Source organism: Chrysemys picta, chromosome 20 (assembly GCF_011386835.1).
Source record: "Chrysemys picta bellii isolate R12L10 chromosome 20, ASM1138683v2, whole genome shotgun sequence".
NCBI classification, from domain to species: domain Eukaryota; kingdom Metazoa; phylum Chordata; order Testudines; family Emydidae; genus Chrysemys; species Chrysemys picta.
Window position 1 is genome coordinate 5,343,642 of NC_088810.1, and position 15,834 is coordinate 5,359,475.

The 15,834-nt window shown below is 53.8% G+C and overlaps 1 protein-coding gene across 1 annotated transcript in view; it reads right to left on the reverse strand.

Annotated features, from left to right (window-relative positions):
• Positions 1-6,996: 6,996 nt before the first annotated feature.
• Positions 6,997-15,834, reverse strand: part of USF2 (upstream transcription factor 2, c-fos interacting) — a 15,675-nt gene continuing 6,837 nt past the window's right edge. The window contains 8 exon segments of the mRNA XM_065574651.1: positions 6,997-8,803; positions 9,392-9,520; positions 11,183-11,236; positions 11,238-11,275; positions 12,605-12,666; positions 13,421-13,520; positions 14,739-14,783; positions 14,786-14,911. Of these exon segments, the coding sequence (XP_065430723.1) occupies positions 8,714-8,803; positions 9,392-9,520; positions 11,183-11,236; positions 11,238-11,275; positions 12,605-12,666; positions 13,421-13,520; positions 14,739-14,783; positions 14,786-14,911 (644 nt within the window). The 3' untranslated portion in view covers positions 6,997-8,713.

A 15,834-nucleotide genomic window follows, 5' to 3' on the forward strand; every position in this document is an offset into this window, starting at 1 on the left:
CTAGTGGTTAGAGCAGGGGGGCTGGGAGCCAGGACTCCTGGGTTCTCTCACCGGCTCTGGGAGGGGAGTGGAGTCTAGTGGTTAGAGCAGGGGGAGCTGGGAGCTAGGATTCCTGGGTTCTCTCCCTGGCTCTGGGAGGGGAGTGGGGTCTAGTGGTTAGAGCAGGGGTGGGTGAGAGCCAGACTCCTGGGTTCTATCCCTGGCTCTGGGAGGGGAGTGGGGTCTAGTGGTTAGAGCAGGGGGGGCTGGGAGCTAGGACTCCTGGGTTCTCTCACCGGCTCTGGGAAGAGAGTGGGGTCTAGTGGTTAGAGCAAGAGCCTGAGCATGGCAATTCCTGGGTGATGGGAGTGGCTCTGTCCCTAATTCCAAGGCTGGCTCGTTACCTCCTTTGGCTCTGTGCCATTATTAAGAATCTGTAACCGTATAGATCACTGTTATATATTTGCAGCAAATAGTGTACAAAGGTTGTCGTGTGAGGGGTCTATGGGAAGGTTCTGGTTTGCTGGGTATGATGCTGCTGTCTGTACATGTGTGTCTTTTTTGTAGTTGAAGTTATGAATATTGGCTCTGTACTGTCTGTATTTCAAATTTATGCTATGCTGCTGGGTGACACCCCAGACAAGTTGGCGTCCGCTCCGCCTAGCCTGCTTGATGGCCCATTAAGGACCATTGGCTACACAACTGACCCATTGAGAGAAGCAGATACGCCTTGTGACTCAGCAAGGCAGGAACCTGCCTAGGGCCAGAACGCTGCCGTTTTTTCGTGCATGTGCTGGACAGCTGGTCTTTGGGACAAAGAAAGAGAGGCCACATGGCAAGAGATTATAAAACACTGCTGCAGCTCCTCCATCTTGTCTTCAATCCTGCTTCTGACCTCGGGAGGGACTTTGCTACAAAGGGAAGCTCTGAGCAAAGGACTGATGACCCATCCCAGCTGGGGACGTACTCCGGAGACTTTATCCCACCCCTGCTACAAGCCTAAACCAAGAACTTTGCCATTTCTGTATGTAATTGATTCCGTTTAACCACTTTCCACTCTCATCTAGATCTTTTTCCTTTTATGAATAAACCTTTAGATTCTAAAGGATTGGCAACAGCGTGATTTGTGGGTAAGATCTGATTTGTATATTGACCTGGGTCTGGGGCTTGGTTCTTTGGGATCAGGAGAACCTTTTTTCTTTTACTGGGGTATTAGTTTTCATAACCATTTGTCCCCATAACGAGTGGCACTGGTGTTGATACTGGGAAACTGGAGTGTCTGAGGGAATTGCTTGTGTGACTTGTGGTTAGCCAGTGGCGTGAGACCGAAGTCTTCTCTGTCTGGCTGGTTTGGTTTGCCTTAGAGGTGGAAAAACCCCAGCCTTGGGCTGTAACTGCCCTGTTTAAGCAATTTGTCCTGAATTGACACTCTCTGCTGGGTCCCACCAAAGCCAGCATCGTTACAGGTTCACTTCTCCCAGAATGCTCAGAAGCCAGAGCGTGGGAACCTCAATCAAACGCCCCGAAGGCACCACGCACTCTGGGACCGGTGGGAGAGCCGGGTGGGCGAGCAGGGAGTGAGGTGGAGGGATGGTAGGTAAGAGCAAGAAGAGCAACAGAGAGTGGGAAGATTATGAATAAATATTTATATGAAGGTAGCGCCCCGGCTGGGATCAGGGCCCTGTTGTGCCGGGCGCTGCCCAGACACACAGCGAGAGACAGTCCCTGTCCCAGCTGAGATCGGGGTCCCGTCGTGCCGGGCGATGCCCAGACACACAGCGAGAGACAGTCCCTGTCCCAGCTGAGATCGGGGTCCCGTCGTGCCGGATGCTGCCCCGGCTGGGATCAGGGCCCTGTTGTGCCGGGCGCTGCCCAGACACACAGCGAGAGACAGTCCCTGTCTCAGGTGAGATCGGGGCCCCGTCGTGCCGGACGCTGCCCCCAGACAGTCCCTCGCCCCAGCTGGAATTGGGGCCGTGTTATGCTCAGAAACCAGCTGCAATCAGGGCCTGGCCAGGGGAAAAGCAGAAGTGAAAACTGATTCTTTACTGGACACAAATAAGTCAGAGTTGTTAGTGGCCCTTTGTTAAAAAAGTGGCAGTGGCAAAAAATGACACATGAAAATCTATTTCAAGTACCAGCTTGTGAACTGGACATTTGACAGTCGGACGTTTTGGGCTTTGGAGTGAATGTTACCCTTAATAGAACATTGTTATTAAGAAGTTATAATCATGTGGCACTGCTTGACCTAGGCAGACACCAGGGCCTCGTTGTGCCAGGCGCTGCCCAGACACGCAGCGAGAGACAGGCCCTGCCCCGGCTGGGACCAGGGCCCGGATGTGCCGGAACTGCCATCTGCAGGCAGTACACAGCCGGCTTGTCTCGACTAGGAAAAAAAACCTCCATTTCCGCCCCCCCCGGAAAGCTGATGCAGACGTTAGCCTGTGCTTCACCTGTTGAGTTAAAGCCGGGCCGCGGCCTGGGGTTTGATTAGCAGGACCAACGTGGGTTCAAAGCAGCTGGGCCTTTTCTGCACCGAGCTTTTCCCATGTGGAAGTTCGCACATAGCCAGGGATCAGATTGGGAGGGACAAGGGTAGGGATCCTCCAAGCTCCACCCAGAAAACAAACTCCACCCCACACAACTCCACCCACCGTAATTTGTGCATAAAATACTCTTGTGTAGCTCCCCGGGCTGGGCTCCCCGATTTCGGGATGTGTGTGTGTGAATGGTGGGGCCCCCGCACGCCATCCATTCGTGGCTCCAAAAGGAGCAGTCACTCCCATCATGTCAGAAGAGGTCAATCAGTTGACAACGTCACCATTTCGATCATCCACCCTGGGCGCCTGCTGGCCCCTGGCTGAAATGAAAGGGGCAGTTCACACCTCTCCCAACTGTCTCAGGCTCTCAGCAGACTCAGGCCGACATCGCTGCAGTGGCCACGGTTGAGGGCTGCTCACAGCGCTCCGAGCTCCTGCTTCACACCTCTGCAGACACACCTCTGCATTGGCTCCAAGCTCCTGCTTCACACCTCTGCAGACACACCTCTGCATTGCTCACCCTTCTGCTGAGCTCTTCGTCCAACAGGCACTCGCGCTTTCCCTGCTCTTATTTTAAGTGAGAGCAAATTCCAGAGACCACACCACTAGCTTCTGCAAAGGGGGGTGGGGCATGGTTAGGGGAGCTTGATAAGAGCTGCAAGCACAGCCCAGTGTCACCCCTTTAAACCTTCAACCGTCATGTCATGCAAACGGCCTGGTCGTCGAATGTGAAATCCGTAGCTCAGGGGCGCGCCGGGTGACCCAATGCCCAGCAGATAACGGGGGTTTGCTCCCAAGCAGACTGCGCCCACTGCTGGGGACCTGCCTTCTGGGAAGAGGGGTTTGTAGCGGAACTGGCGCAGAGAAGAGTTCCGAGGATGAGCAGGGGAAAGGCGAGCTGATCTTACGAGCGGAGCTGGGCTTGATTCGCCTAGCAAAATGCTGAGAAGGCACCTGTGCTCTAGAAATACAGCGGGGAGTGGACACCGGGGGAGAAGGGCTATGGCAGCAAAAGGATGGTGTCAGCACAAGAACAATCTGGCCTGGACTCAATTGAGCCTAGAAAGGAGACCGGAGGCAGTTTGTGGACCAATCTCCCCTGCCAAGGCGTGGGGCAAGCAACCTAACTACCTTGCAGAGGAAGCTTGAGCCGGTTATGAACAGGCTGGCTCAGGGGCTGGATCACTTGATGATCCCCTGCTCTGTTCATTCCCTCTGGGATCCGCAATCAGAGGTGAATCTTGAGGAGATATTCCAGAGAATCGCATTCCACCACCTCAGCTTCCAGTGGGGAAAAAAATAATCAAGATGCTAGGCGGCATGGTGGGAAAAACGTCATAAAGGTGAGCTGAGAGTAACCAATACCATGACTGAGTTTGCAGAGAGCCTGAAACAGCACCTCGGAGAGGTGTGAACTAGGAGTCACAGGGGGCGTGTATTTGGAAGCAAGAGGGAGGGAAACAAAGGCTACTTCACGGAGACGCAGCACGTTAGGATTTGGTGCCACGTTGCTGCAGAATATGGGGGCTCTGCCGATAAAGGAGGAGCTGATGGATGGCTGGAGGATCGAGAATCAGGAGAGCTGGATGAGTGACACAGATTGGCTGCTTGGGACAGACAGACAGCAGCTGGATAGATACAAAGGAAGAAGCTTTCAGACGTTTCCATTTTTGTTTTATTGACATTTTAAATACTCTCCCCCTCCGCCTATTAGAAAAAAGGCAAATGAACAAAACCATGAAATAAATAACGAGGGAAAAACAAAACAAACATGTTTTTAAAAACAAAAAAAGCCTTTTTAAAACCCCAAAGGCATCCTTCAAACAATGTGAAGAGAAATCAGTTTGATTTCCCCCGCGCTCCCTTGTCAAAACCGACGCTGAGTAAGTGCATTATTTCAGTGAACGACTCCTGACTTACACCCGGGTTAGCAAAAGGGGAGCTGGTCCACTCGGCTCCCCCGGTTACTCCTGCTCTACTCCCAGATCAGAAACACTGGGTGCACCCAGCTAACTAGGGGGAGTTGCCACACACTGGATTTCACTTCTTTAACTTGTACGCACAAAACGTGTTTCACAACCATTTTTCACCTTCTAGTCATACTCCTGAGAAAGAAATTCACTCCAGGGGAGCTGCGGCCGCTTGACAGCAGCTGGGGACCGGGCCCTTCCTTTCTGAAAGTTGTTTTTTGTTTTAAATGAGAAGTGATTGAAGGTTTTTGGCCTGAATGCTCCTCCGTCAGAAAACGCCGACTCGTTGGAATGGAAACAGGCCCCGGGATGTGTCGTTCCTACTTGGGGTGCAAACACACATACGAGTCAGGGAATTTCCGGGGGAACAGATCTCCAGCCCCCGCCCGGCTCCAGGCGCTACAGTGGAAACAAAGCGAAGTTTATCTGCTGCTGTCCTGGCTCTGCTGATTGAGTTAACGCAGCGGCTGATCCACCTCTGCACATCCCCGCAACGCCAGCTGAGTTCCACCCTTGAGTAAATCCAGAGTCACCCTCCTTCTAGGCCAATGGTGTTACTCCAGTCACCCCTGGTGTCAATCCAGGGTCACCTCCACCTCAGTCGCCCCGGGCAGAAGGTGGACTAATGCCACCAACAAGTTCCTCTGCAGTCACCCCCCAGCATAAATCCAAAGTCGTCTCCTCACCCCTCACCTACACTGCAGTGTTAATCCAGAGTAACTCCACGGAGCTTACTCCGGCTTTACAGCCAACCAATAGGATCCGTGGCTCGTTCCCAGGCCTCCAAGCCCTGCAGGGTAGCCCGGCTTGCATTGTGGAACAGAGGTTCCCAGCTCCACAAACAACCCCATCGCTTTAGAGACCCCACATGCCCCCCATTGCAAACCAGCAACCCAGGCAGGACACCTCCTCCATGATTCCTGGGGCACGCCAGCGGGAGAGAGATCCCTGAACAGGATGGAGAATGAAATATCCAAGATCCATGCAGGGGCAGGGGTGGAAGGGGTGCCTAAGTAACTGAATGGCTCCTCCAATCTTTGCCGTGCCACCTCCTGGATCGGGGTACTCAATTGTTGTGTGTCAAGGCCCAGACTCCAGAGACAACAATAAAAAATTAATCACAATAAGTAAATACAAAGATTTCGGGATCTGTTCAAAAGCGCCTGGCGATCCAGGTTTGGCCCGCAATCCGCCGATTGACTCTCCCAGCACTAGGTGGACGTAACCCGCCGTAGATCTGGGGGTTTATTTATTTTTTTGAACCGAAATTGGGTTTCTTGGGTCAGAAAATGCCAGTTTGTTGAAACCAAAAGTGTTTGCGGGAAAGAATCGGTTTAGATGAATTTCTCGGTTAAAGAGAAGTTGCAAAGTTGTCGGCATGGCGTTTTCTAAAACCAAAGACGTTCCGTTCCTCGGGTCAAATGACACTTTGTTTCACAATTTTGAAGTAACTGACAGTAAAAATAATTGTTTCCGTCAAACTAGAAACAAAACGCGTCCAAACGACCGAAGCCAAGATGTCCCCATCGGACCCGCTCGGAAGCGTCTTCCCATTTCCGCTCGTGAAAATTTCAGATTTTGACTTTTTTGGTCCCAATTCCAGATGGGAAAAATGTTCAAAATCTAAACCACGGTCTCGGGATGGAAAGCGCATTTCCAGGCGGGCATCGCTGGGGCCTCTCTCTGCCTCACCCTTGTGACGGGACCGGCTGGCGCCGATCTCCGAGCTAAGGGAGCGGGGCCAGAAGCTGCAGCTCTGAAAGGAAACCCGCAAGCTCTGCCAACAGCCCCGAGCCAGCGCACTGCGGAGGGAGAAAATCTTAGTGAGGGAGAAGTGGGGGCTGAATGGGTGTGTGTTGGATGAACTCCGCACAGCTCTGGATCAGAAGGGGACGGGGGTGAGATCTGGGGGACCCCCCTTCCCCAGGTAGCACAGAGGGGGGGATGCACCAGGGGGATCTTAGAGGTTCTCTCTGCTTGTCCCAACATGTCTCCTAGAGAGAACTTGACGAGGCGGGGGAGGTGCAGCAGGGCAGGGACAATCCCGCAGGGGTCCTGCATGCACCCGAGGCACTACACCCAGCAAGGGGGGCAGTGAGACAGACCCAGCGCCAAGTCTCACACCCTCCAGCAGGGGGCAGCAGTCTGTCCCCCTACACACACACCGCGTGCACTTCTTGAGCCTTAACACGCCGCACAGCCGGCGGCAACACACAAACCCCCGACGACCCTCAACAGAGGCAGGTCCGATTCCTCCCAGGAGGGGACAGTGGTGCGCACCCAGATCTGAGAGCCATTTTCTCCAGCCGTGGGCACACACCCCAACCCCTCCATCCTTCCGCCTGCCCGCCCACTGTCCCCCCTCCATACACCTCCACCGACACCCCCCACCATCCTTCTGCACACCTGCCCCCACCCCTCTCAGAACTGGGTCCACCCAACTCAACCCCCATCCCGTCGCCTCCCCACACCGTAAAACCACAAGGAAATCACCTGATACAATATTATGTCTGTGCAGTTTTTTTCCTCTTTTATATATAAACAGAATTAATTTCCTACTTTCCAGCATTCAAACTCTGCAATTCAACTCAATCCACTTCTTTTTCCTTTTCTTTTCCTTAAATCTGATTCGCCTTTTTTTCTTTCCTTGATTCATTCATTCTTGCGTTCCGCGGGGACCAGGACAAAAAGGATACCCAATATTTCCAACTCCATCTGAAAGTCTTGCTTATCTTCTTTTATTTATTTATTTATTTTTTTTGCCGGTATATAAAAAAACCCCAAAGCTAAAAGCTCGCTATTATCAATTTTTTTTGTTGGTTTTTGCGTATTTGTTTTTTTTTAGAGCCATGCTTATTAAAAAAAAAAAAAAAAATAACCAAAAAGCCAAAAAAAAGATCGTGCTTGGAGAAGAGAAATAAAGCCAAATTGAAGATCGTACGAAAAGGGAACTGAAGAGATCTCCTGATTCTGACCCAAATATTGTGAGATCGACCACTGAATTGTTGTTTTTTTTTTTAAAAAAAAATTATATATAGGTATATATTTGCAAAAAACCCTCCACAGAAAACAAGCATTTAGTCGACCTTGGTAAATATTAAACTTTCCGGGCTCAAGTTATGATACAGACGACGTACCTCTATACAAATGCATTTGGAACTAAAAAATAAAATACAGATTAATTACAAAAAAAAATAAAAGAGGGAAACTGTTAGCGGTTCACTCCGACTTCCCTCTGTTCAAAACATAATTACAAGAGAAAGAGGGATGAAGAACAGATCAGACGAGCGGACACACGGGACAGCCACGGTTTTAGGAAGAGAACTGGCTAGCGATGTTGGGTGTCTCTACTTTTTCCGGCTGCCTGACAGGAGATGCCATGAGAGGGTTTTCGGAAAGCCCCCCCTGGAAATCGGACCTCTTGGAAAAGGTAGCTGCGATTTGACAGTCAGGGAAAAAAATAAAATAAGAGCTACCAACTCGCTAGCCGCCTTTGGAAGGTCCGGTGGCCACATGGGTTATAACTGAATTGCCCAGCTGGTGAGACGCAAGGGGATTCGATGGAATCAGAGCCACATCGGCTGGCTAGAACTTGCCGAACTGGGCTAGTGATCTGGGATGGCCCCATTCCTGCCCCCTGAGTTGCTACATTTTCAAAGGGGTGTGATTTTTCAGAGGTTTGCTGCCGGCAGAGGAAAAATAAACCCCACTGAGTGTCCAAAATGGGGGGGCAGCCACAGAACCCCCCCCAACGCTGACTTCAGCCATGTAGCTACCTGCCTGAGAGAGACACGGGCAGCGGCTTGAACGGTAGGATCAGACGGGGAAGTGCCACTGTGATGCTACAACTTTAAGCCGGAAGGGGGAGGATTCGAACCCATGGCTGGGCTGGGGGAGGGCTGCTATCCTCTGTTAAAAACCTACTATAAAAAAAACGCAGTTTGTTTGCTTTAATCTTAATATTTCCTACGTGGGGGGGGAGGGGGCAGATGGGGCGGGGGACAGTGGCCGGTGGTGCTCAGAGGAGGGGGCAGGCAAAGCGGGGGCCGGCCGTGTGGCTGCCACCCCAGCACCCCCCAAGTCGAGTTTGGCCACGCGGCGTTAACACGGGGAGGTCTCTGCACCAGACAGAGGGCAGAAGGGATGAAAGGAGGCGGGGAAGGGCAGAGATCCGGTGACGAGGAGGAGGAGGAGGAGGACGTGGTGGTGGTGGTGAAGAAGCGGTTACTGCCCCGGCGTGTCGCCCACGGTTTCGATGCCGTGCTGCTGGAGCTGTGCTCGGAGGAGGGCGTTCTCGTTCTTCAGCTCCTCGATCTGTGCAGGAGAGAGGGAAACGAACGAGTGAGACCTCGGAGCTGGGGGCGCTCTCCCTGGGCAGTCAGGGCTGCCCCAATGCGGTGCCAAGGGGCGCTGGGCTGCAGGGGGCGTGCTGGGGGCTCTCCCCTGGCAGTCAGGGCTTCCCTAATGCCGTGCTAGGGGCCTCAAGGCATTAAACATCCCAGGACTTCTCCTCAGTATCAGAGATGTTAATACTCGTTTCCTGGTCAAACTCCCATCATGCTGACGCTAAAACTTTCTGCTCCAGCTGCAACTGGGTTCGACATTCTCCCTGAATGTGGCACAACTTCTTATGTGGCGTTATGTGCCGCGGTTCCCCAGCTGCCTCGCCCCAGAGGTGGCTGCATCTCAGCGTGAGGCAATCCAGCCCGGATGGCGTATGTGCGGCTGTTCCCCTCTGCCCCACCCCAGAAGCAGCTGCAGCGATCCGTGTGTTAACAGCATATTGGGACGCTTTGGCATGGAAAGGTACATGTGGGGAATGGACAGGGGAGCGAGGGGGGGAAGAGATACAAGGGGAAGGACAGACGGGGGGGGGGGGGGAGTGGGCGTCGCCCCGGCTACCTGTTGCCGTAGCAGCTCGTTGTCCATCTGCAGCCGCTCGGCCTCCTTGAAGGTCTCTTGCATGCGCTGGTTGGTCTGGCGCAGCTCCCGGATGTAGTCGCAGGCCTTGGACAGGATACCCCCTTTGCTCTGCACGGACGGACAGGGGAATCCTTCAGCACAAAATGCACTGGAACCCCTCGCCCCAAATCACCGAACCCCCAACCCACCACCCCAGTTGTGCCCCCCAATCCCTCAGATCACCCCCAAAAAACCCACCACCGGCAACTGGTCCAGGTCCCAGAGAAATCCCCCCCAGGACCCCGGAGCACCCTCCAACACCCACCCCCTCTCACACTCCCAATCGCCCTGGAATACCCCCAGTCATGTCCCCCTGAACTACCCCCCATAACCTCGGAACGCTTCCCCACTGAATTCATCCTTCCCACTCGCCTGCCCCCACCCTCAATGCCCCCTCCCAGGACCCCCCCCCCACCTGCCTGGAACCCCCCCCAGTTGTGCCCCCATGGAACTTCGCCCTCACCTCCAATCACCCCCCATATCTTTGGAACACCTCCCCCACTGACCCCCGCCCCCAAAATCCCTCCCACCATAATGTCCCCCCCATACACATCAGCCCCCCGCCAAAGGGGACCCGCCATCCCCTGGCCAAGAGCAACAGCAAAGGCAGAGAGCCCCGGGGGTCTCCAGGAACGACCTACAGTGAGATTTTTATCTGCTTGCTCCCCACTCTGTTGCCTCCTGACTTCAAAACACAGCAGCAGGGTCTGGCCGGGGGCTCTGCGAACCCTGGTTTGTTATTGTAGGGTCCTCTCAGGCCCCAGTGTCTCACTCTAACGTCTTGTGGGAGCGCTGGGAAACTGTGTTATTGTAGGGTCTCCTAGTGATCACCCCGTTTCCACGTTGCCGGTTTGTTATTGTAGGGTCTCTTGGAAGCAGTGGGCCGCCAAAGGCACCGGTTTTGTTATTGTAGGGTCTCTCACATGCACCAGGGCCCCTTGGCAGGGAGATGGATTTGCTGAGCCGATTTATCCACCCTGGTATCAGCAAAGTCAATGATTTTAATAAAAAAAAAATTTTTTTTTTAAATCTGATTTTTTTATTTAAAATCGGATTTTTTTGATCAAATGCTTTTTGAAGATAAAACCTATCTAAAGCTAGTTTGAATTAAGATATATCTTTGAGCTATAATGTCTCATCATGGAAATAGGGATTAAAATTCTACTTCTATAGTATGAGACAATATATTCGTGTAATATTTAAAAAAAGGTTTATAAATGAGTTCCAATAGTTCATGGATTAGGGACCCCAATTTGATGGGGTTCTGGGGGCTTCTGTATAGATTATTTAGGTTAATCTTTCTATCCACCCAATGAGACTCAGTGCTCAGTCTAGAACAGGGGTCTCAAACACGCAGCCCGCGGGGTTGTTTTCTGCAGCCGCGGGCTCCTCACGGCCCCCCCTCCAGCGTTTACCTAGAGGGCTCCAGCCCGACTTGCAACCGGGGGAAGGACAGGCTCCATGCCCCCTGCCCCTCCGGGAAGCAGCCGGAACGTGGGGAAGGCGGGCACAGAGGTCTGTGTGTTCTCTTGCTTTGAGCAGACTCAAAACACCATCTCCTCGCTTCCTCGTGGCCTGGTGGGAGCTGCCCTACAGAGTTTGTTCCTGGGGGTGTGTGTGTCAGTGTGTGTGTGTGTCACTGTCCCCCAACGCAGGAGCTCCCCCACTCCAGTCCCTCCCCCCATATCATCCCCCATGCTGTACCCTCCCAGCCCAGACTCTGCCCCTCACCGCGCCCGTCTTGCTGTTGTCAGTGTTGCAGTCAGGAATGATTTTTGATAGCTGGGACAATCCAGTTGTTAATTTTGTCCCGCCTCCTCCTCTTCCACTAGGGGGGTGAAAGAGAAACACACATGGTTAACGCACAGCGCCCCCAACTGGTGCCTCAGCCCAGCCACAGGGCAGGTTGCAGCAGGACCAGAGCTGATCGGAAAACGGGAGAGGGGGCCTGAAAATGAAAAATAAAAAAATGAGTTTTTGGCCAAATTTTGAAAAGCTGCGGCAGGGCCTTCTGGAGTTGTAGTCCGGGTGCATTCTGCTCCAAACCACCCACAGACCCATCTCCCTGGCTGGACTACATCTCCCATAATACACCACGGTCTACCCTCTTGGTCAGAAGATGTATAATGGTAGTTGCATGGCGTGGTGCATCATGGGAGATGTAGTCTCACCAGGGAGATCAGCTCTGTGAGAAAAATGCCTGAGGCACCACAGTGCATCATGGGATATGTAGTCTGACCAGCAGGCATGAGGCCATGTGGTGGAATTTTAGTACAACTGGTAGAAAAAAAGACAACCTAAGACAGGATACTTTCTTTCTGAACAAACCTAAAAAAGTTTTCAAAGTAGCAGCCGTGTTAGTCTGTATCCGCAAAAAGAACAGGAGTACTTGCGGCACCTTAGAGACTAACAAATTTATTTCAGCATAGCTGTAGCCCACGAAAGCTTATGCTGAAATAAATGTGTTAGTCTCTAAGGTGCCGCAAGTACTCCTGTTCTTTTTTCTAAAAAGTTTTGTGAAATCGTACTGATTTGGACAAAATATTCTTAAAAAAAAAAAAATGTAGAAAAAAATCTTTCCAATGGAAGAGTTTAAATGGTTCCTTTTGAAATTTTTTATGTTAAAAAATGTTTAAAAACAGAAAATGGTCCCTATTGACCCCCAAACGGCAGTTTAGAAATTTGTACAGCAAACACATGTATGTTTTGGCTTTCTGGCCGGACCGGGGACGAAAATTTTAACATCTCAACATTTTTTGCTGGATGGAAAGTCGGTTTTCAGACCAGCTCTACATTTCAGAATCTAGATATTCAATATTTCAGTTTTCGGCCAAACCACTGCAGTTTTCAGACTCTCAACAATTTCTGGTGTAAAAATCGGAATTTTCCACAGGAAGAAAATTTTCACTGTAAGTTCCGTTGCGCTGAAAACTCGATTTTCCATCAAAACCCCGTTCTAATAGAAAACATCTGCCGACCCCAGTCGTGGTTGTTCAGGCTTGGATCCCCTTGTTAGATACATGTTGAGAGCGCACGGCACAAAGGGCCGTGTTTGGGAGAGGGAAACCCCAGGATCAGTGGGGGCGTAGTGTGAAACGGGGCCCACGGGGCTGGAGACGGGACACGAGACCAGCGGGATCTCAGCCTGCCACCCACCTTCGTTGTGCTGGGCTCGCCGCCTCTCATCGCGGGGCGTCCGCGTCCCATCCATCTTCCTAGGGTGGCACCCAGAGAGAGGAGGGCATTACAAGAGGGCAAATATATATATCTATATCTCTGTCCTGACACCGAACCCCCATGCTGAGTCCAGGCCGTCCTGAGCTACTGACCTTTCGCTCTCTCTCCTCACACTCACTCAGGGCGTGCAGATCCAGCAGGGACAGTAAGCATGTGCACACACAGCCCAGTTGCATCCAGCAGGGGGCAGCATGCACACGCACAGTCGGTTCCATCCAGCAGGGGGCAGCGGTCTCTCTCTGAGCGTCTAGACTCCTTTCCAAGCCCCCCTTCCTGAGAGCCCCGCCCCCAGTCATACACTCAGGTCTGGGACCCAACCCCCCTGGTCGCAGGCTGGCTCCTCTGCAGGGGTTTCTAATGGGGGACGCCAGGCCCAGGTGGGTTTGCCTGTGGCCGGCCGGCTCCTGGCAAGGTGCTGCTTGGAGAAGGGGAAGATCTGCTGGGCACACCCAGGCGGCGGGTGCTGGTACAGGGCTGCACCCAGCAAGGAGCTGGGAAACCCCGGAGGCTGGGGGGAGGTGGTTAGAGCAGCAGCTGGGGAGGGGGAAAGTGGGCAGGATCCCATGGGCCGAGAGAGGTGGACAGGACAGGGAGGGGAGCTGGGCGATCAGCGATCTTCTACCCCTCCCCCCAGCAACCAGCTCCCAGCCCCAGGGGGACCCCTCCCCACAGCTGAAGCTGGGCAAGTTGCAGGGGGATGGGAGCTTTTGGGGGCCCCCACCCCAACTTCACGGGCTACGTACGGGGAGTACGGGTTGGGTGCGGGGAGCGATGGTGCGTTGCGTCCCCGTCTGCAAGACATCTTGGGGGGTCATCATCACGTAGAACTGGCCTGTTGGGGAGACAGAGGGAGCGGTGAGACGGACCCAGAACTGGACTCCTGGGAGCCAGAAGGGGAGTGGGGGTCTAGTGGGTTAGAGCTGGGGGAGGGGGCTGGGAGGAATCAGGACTCCTGGGTTCTATCCCCAGCACTGGGAGGAGAGTGGGGTCTAGTGGTTAGAGCAGGAAGGGGGGGGGAGGCTGGGAGCCAGGACTCCTGGGTTCCATGAATACACGAATGGCTTGGCTTGAGCTGCCCTCTAGATCCCAGAAGGGGAAGGTGGGCTCCGCAGGTGGGTTAGATGCCTCGGGGTCTCGTTATCAGACCCCGGAACCGGCCGTGACGAGGGATTAACAAGGGGGGAATTAACAAGCCTGACGATGACGCTATTCTGCTGGGATGCTGGTAATTTAAACAAGGTGGAAAAAATCAATCCGGAAGAGCCACTGGTGCCCAAATTCAATCCTTTGCTGCCTCTCTGCCGCTCCCCCAGAGACTCACTAGACCAGGGTCACCCCGACCGTCTCTGTGTCAGGCTGTGGAGAGTTTAAAGGGAAGAAGGAAATCGTTGGGGCTTCGGGCCTGTTTCAGGGGTGGTTCTTTGCAGAGCTGGGAATACAGCCCCCCATCCCCCACTACAAATACCTGGCGCAATTCATACTAAGGATTGAGGATGAGACGCTCTAGCCGCGTGCTCAGGATTGGGTTCCCTGGACTCACATGACTGCGGCACAACATCAGTGTTCATGAAAAGGAGTTTCTGATCTCGGGGGAGGGGGAGCTCCAAAGTGTGAGTGAGCGAAACTGACACCTGCCTGAGTCTGCCGGGAGCCTGAGCCCGTCGCTGGGAGAGGGGGGAGCTCCCGGGTGCGACTGACGCACCGATGCTGCCTGGGTCTCCAGAGAGCCCCACACCTGTCCCCCTCCGTCTCCCAAAAATGCCTTCCCACTTCAGCTAACCCTTTCTAGACCTTCCCTTTATATAAAGCAGGGCTGAGATATTCCAGGTCCGCCAAGCCACCCTCCCAGCATGCTTTGTGGATGACACGGCCAAACCTCCACCGGGCGAGGCGTGACTTTACCTCCCCGGAAATAGGAACTATCCAGCCGCACGCCCAGCTGCAGGGCAGAGAAGGCCTGAGTCTTAGGAGCAAACAGACCCAGCGACCCTTCCCGTCCGTCACTCAAGGCTTGCTAGCCCCGGTGAAAGTGGGGGTGGGGGGCTCTCACCTCCAGCCTGTGCCAGCGACTGATCTGTGGTCTGAACTGACACGCCGTGGCGTCCCCCACCGTGGAGGCGGGGAAATACGCGAAGCGGGCCTCCCCGCTGACTGCGTCTGCGGCCGGGCTCCCGCCATTGCTGAACGGGTTCTGGATCACAGCCTGAGGAAGAGAAGAGGGCACTGGTTAAAGCGGGGGAGGGGAGCGAGTCCGGACTCCTGGGTTCTATCCCGGGCTCTCGGAGGGGAATGGGGCCTAGTCCGATATCCTTCCCCACCCTCTGATCAGACCAAGGAACGCATGCAGCCTGGTGTCCTGTCTCCAGCACTGGCCAGAACCAGCTGCTTCAGACAAAGGCATCCCCTAGTGGTCAATGATGGAACGGCCTGCCCCTGAGATAGATTTCCTCCTGACCCCACCACCAGCTGGAGATCGCTGCCCTGAAGCCCAGACCCACGGCTCAGTCACCCTCTTCTGCCCCAGTGTGGTCAATAAGATCCAGCCTGCGAGATGCGGGGAAGCCAGGAGGGGCGCTGTGCTGCAGGGGGCGGGAATGGGGGCTCTCCCCTGGCAGCCAGGGCTGGCCCCAATGCCCCAGCGTGGTGCTAGGGGGCGCTGTGCTACAGGGCGGGGGCTCTCCCCTGGCTGTCAGGGCTGGCCCAAAGGACTGAAGCCGAAGGTCTTTTAGAAAGAGATCTAGATTTCAGGACATCCAGGTGATAAAGATTCCACCAGGTCCCTTGGGACAGTCATGCGAAGGGTTAATTCTCTCCCGGTTATAAATATCTTATTTCCCCTTATTTCCAGCCTGAATTAATCTGACTTCACCTGCCAGCTCCCGCTTTGCCTGTCCCGGCCGAGCTAACCAGCCCTCCGCTCCCCGAAATCTCCTCCCTAGGGAGACGCTGACCGACTGGGATCCAGTCCCCTCTGAGCCGCCTCTGGGAGAAACTCCACAGATCCAGCTCCTTCCGCAGGTTTTCCAGCCCTCGGATCGTCCCCGTGGCTCTTCTCTGACCCCCTCCCCGACTTTCCTGTTTGATGTGCATTCCCCCAGAGCTGGGCGCAGTCTCCAGTCATGGCATCCGCTATGCTGTATCCAGAG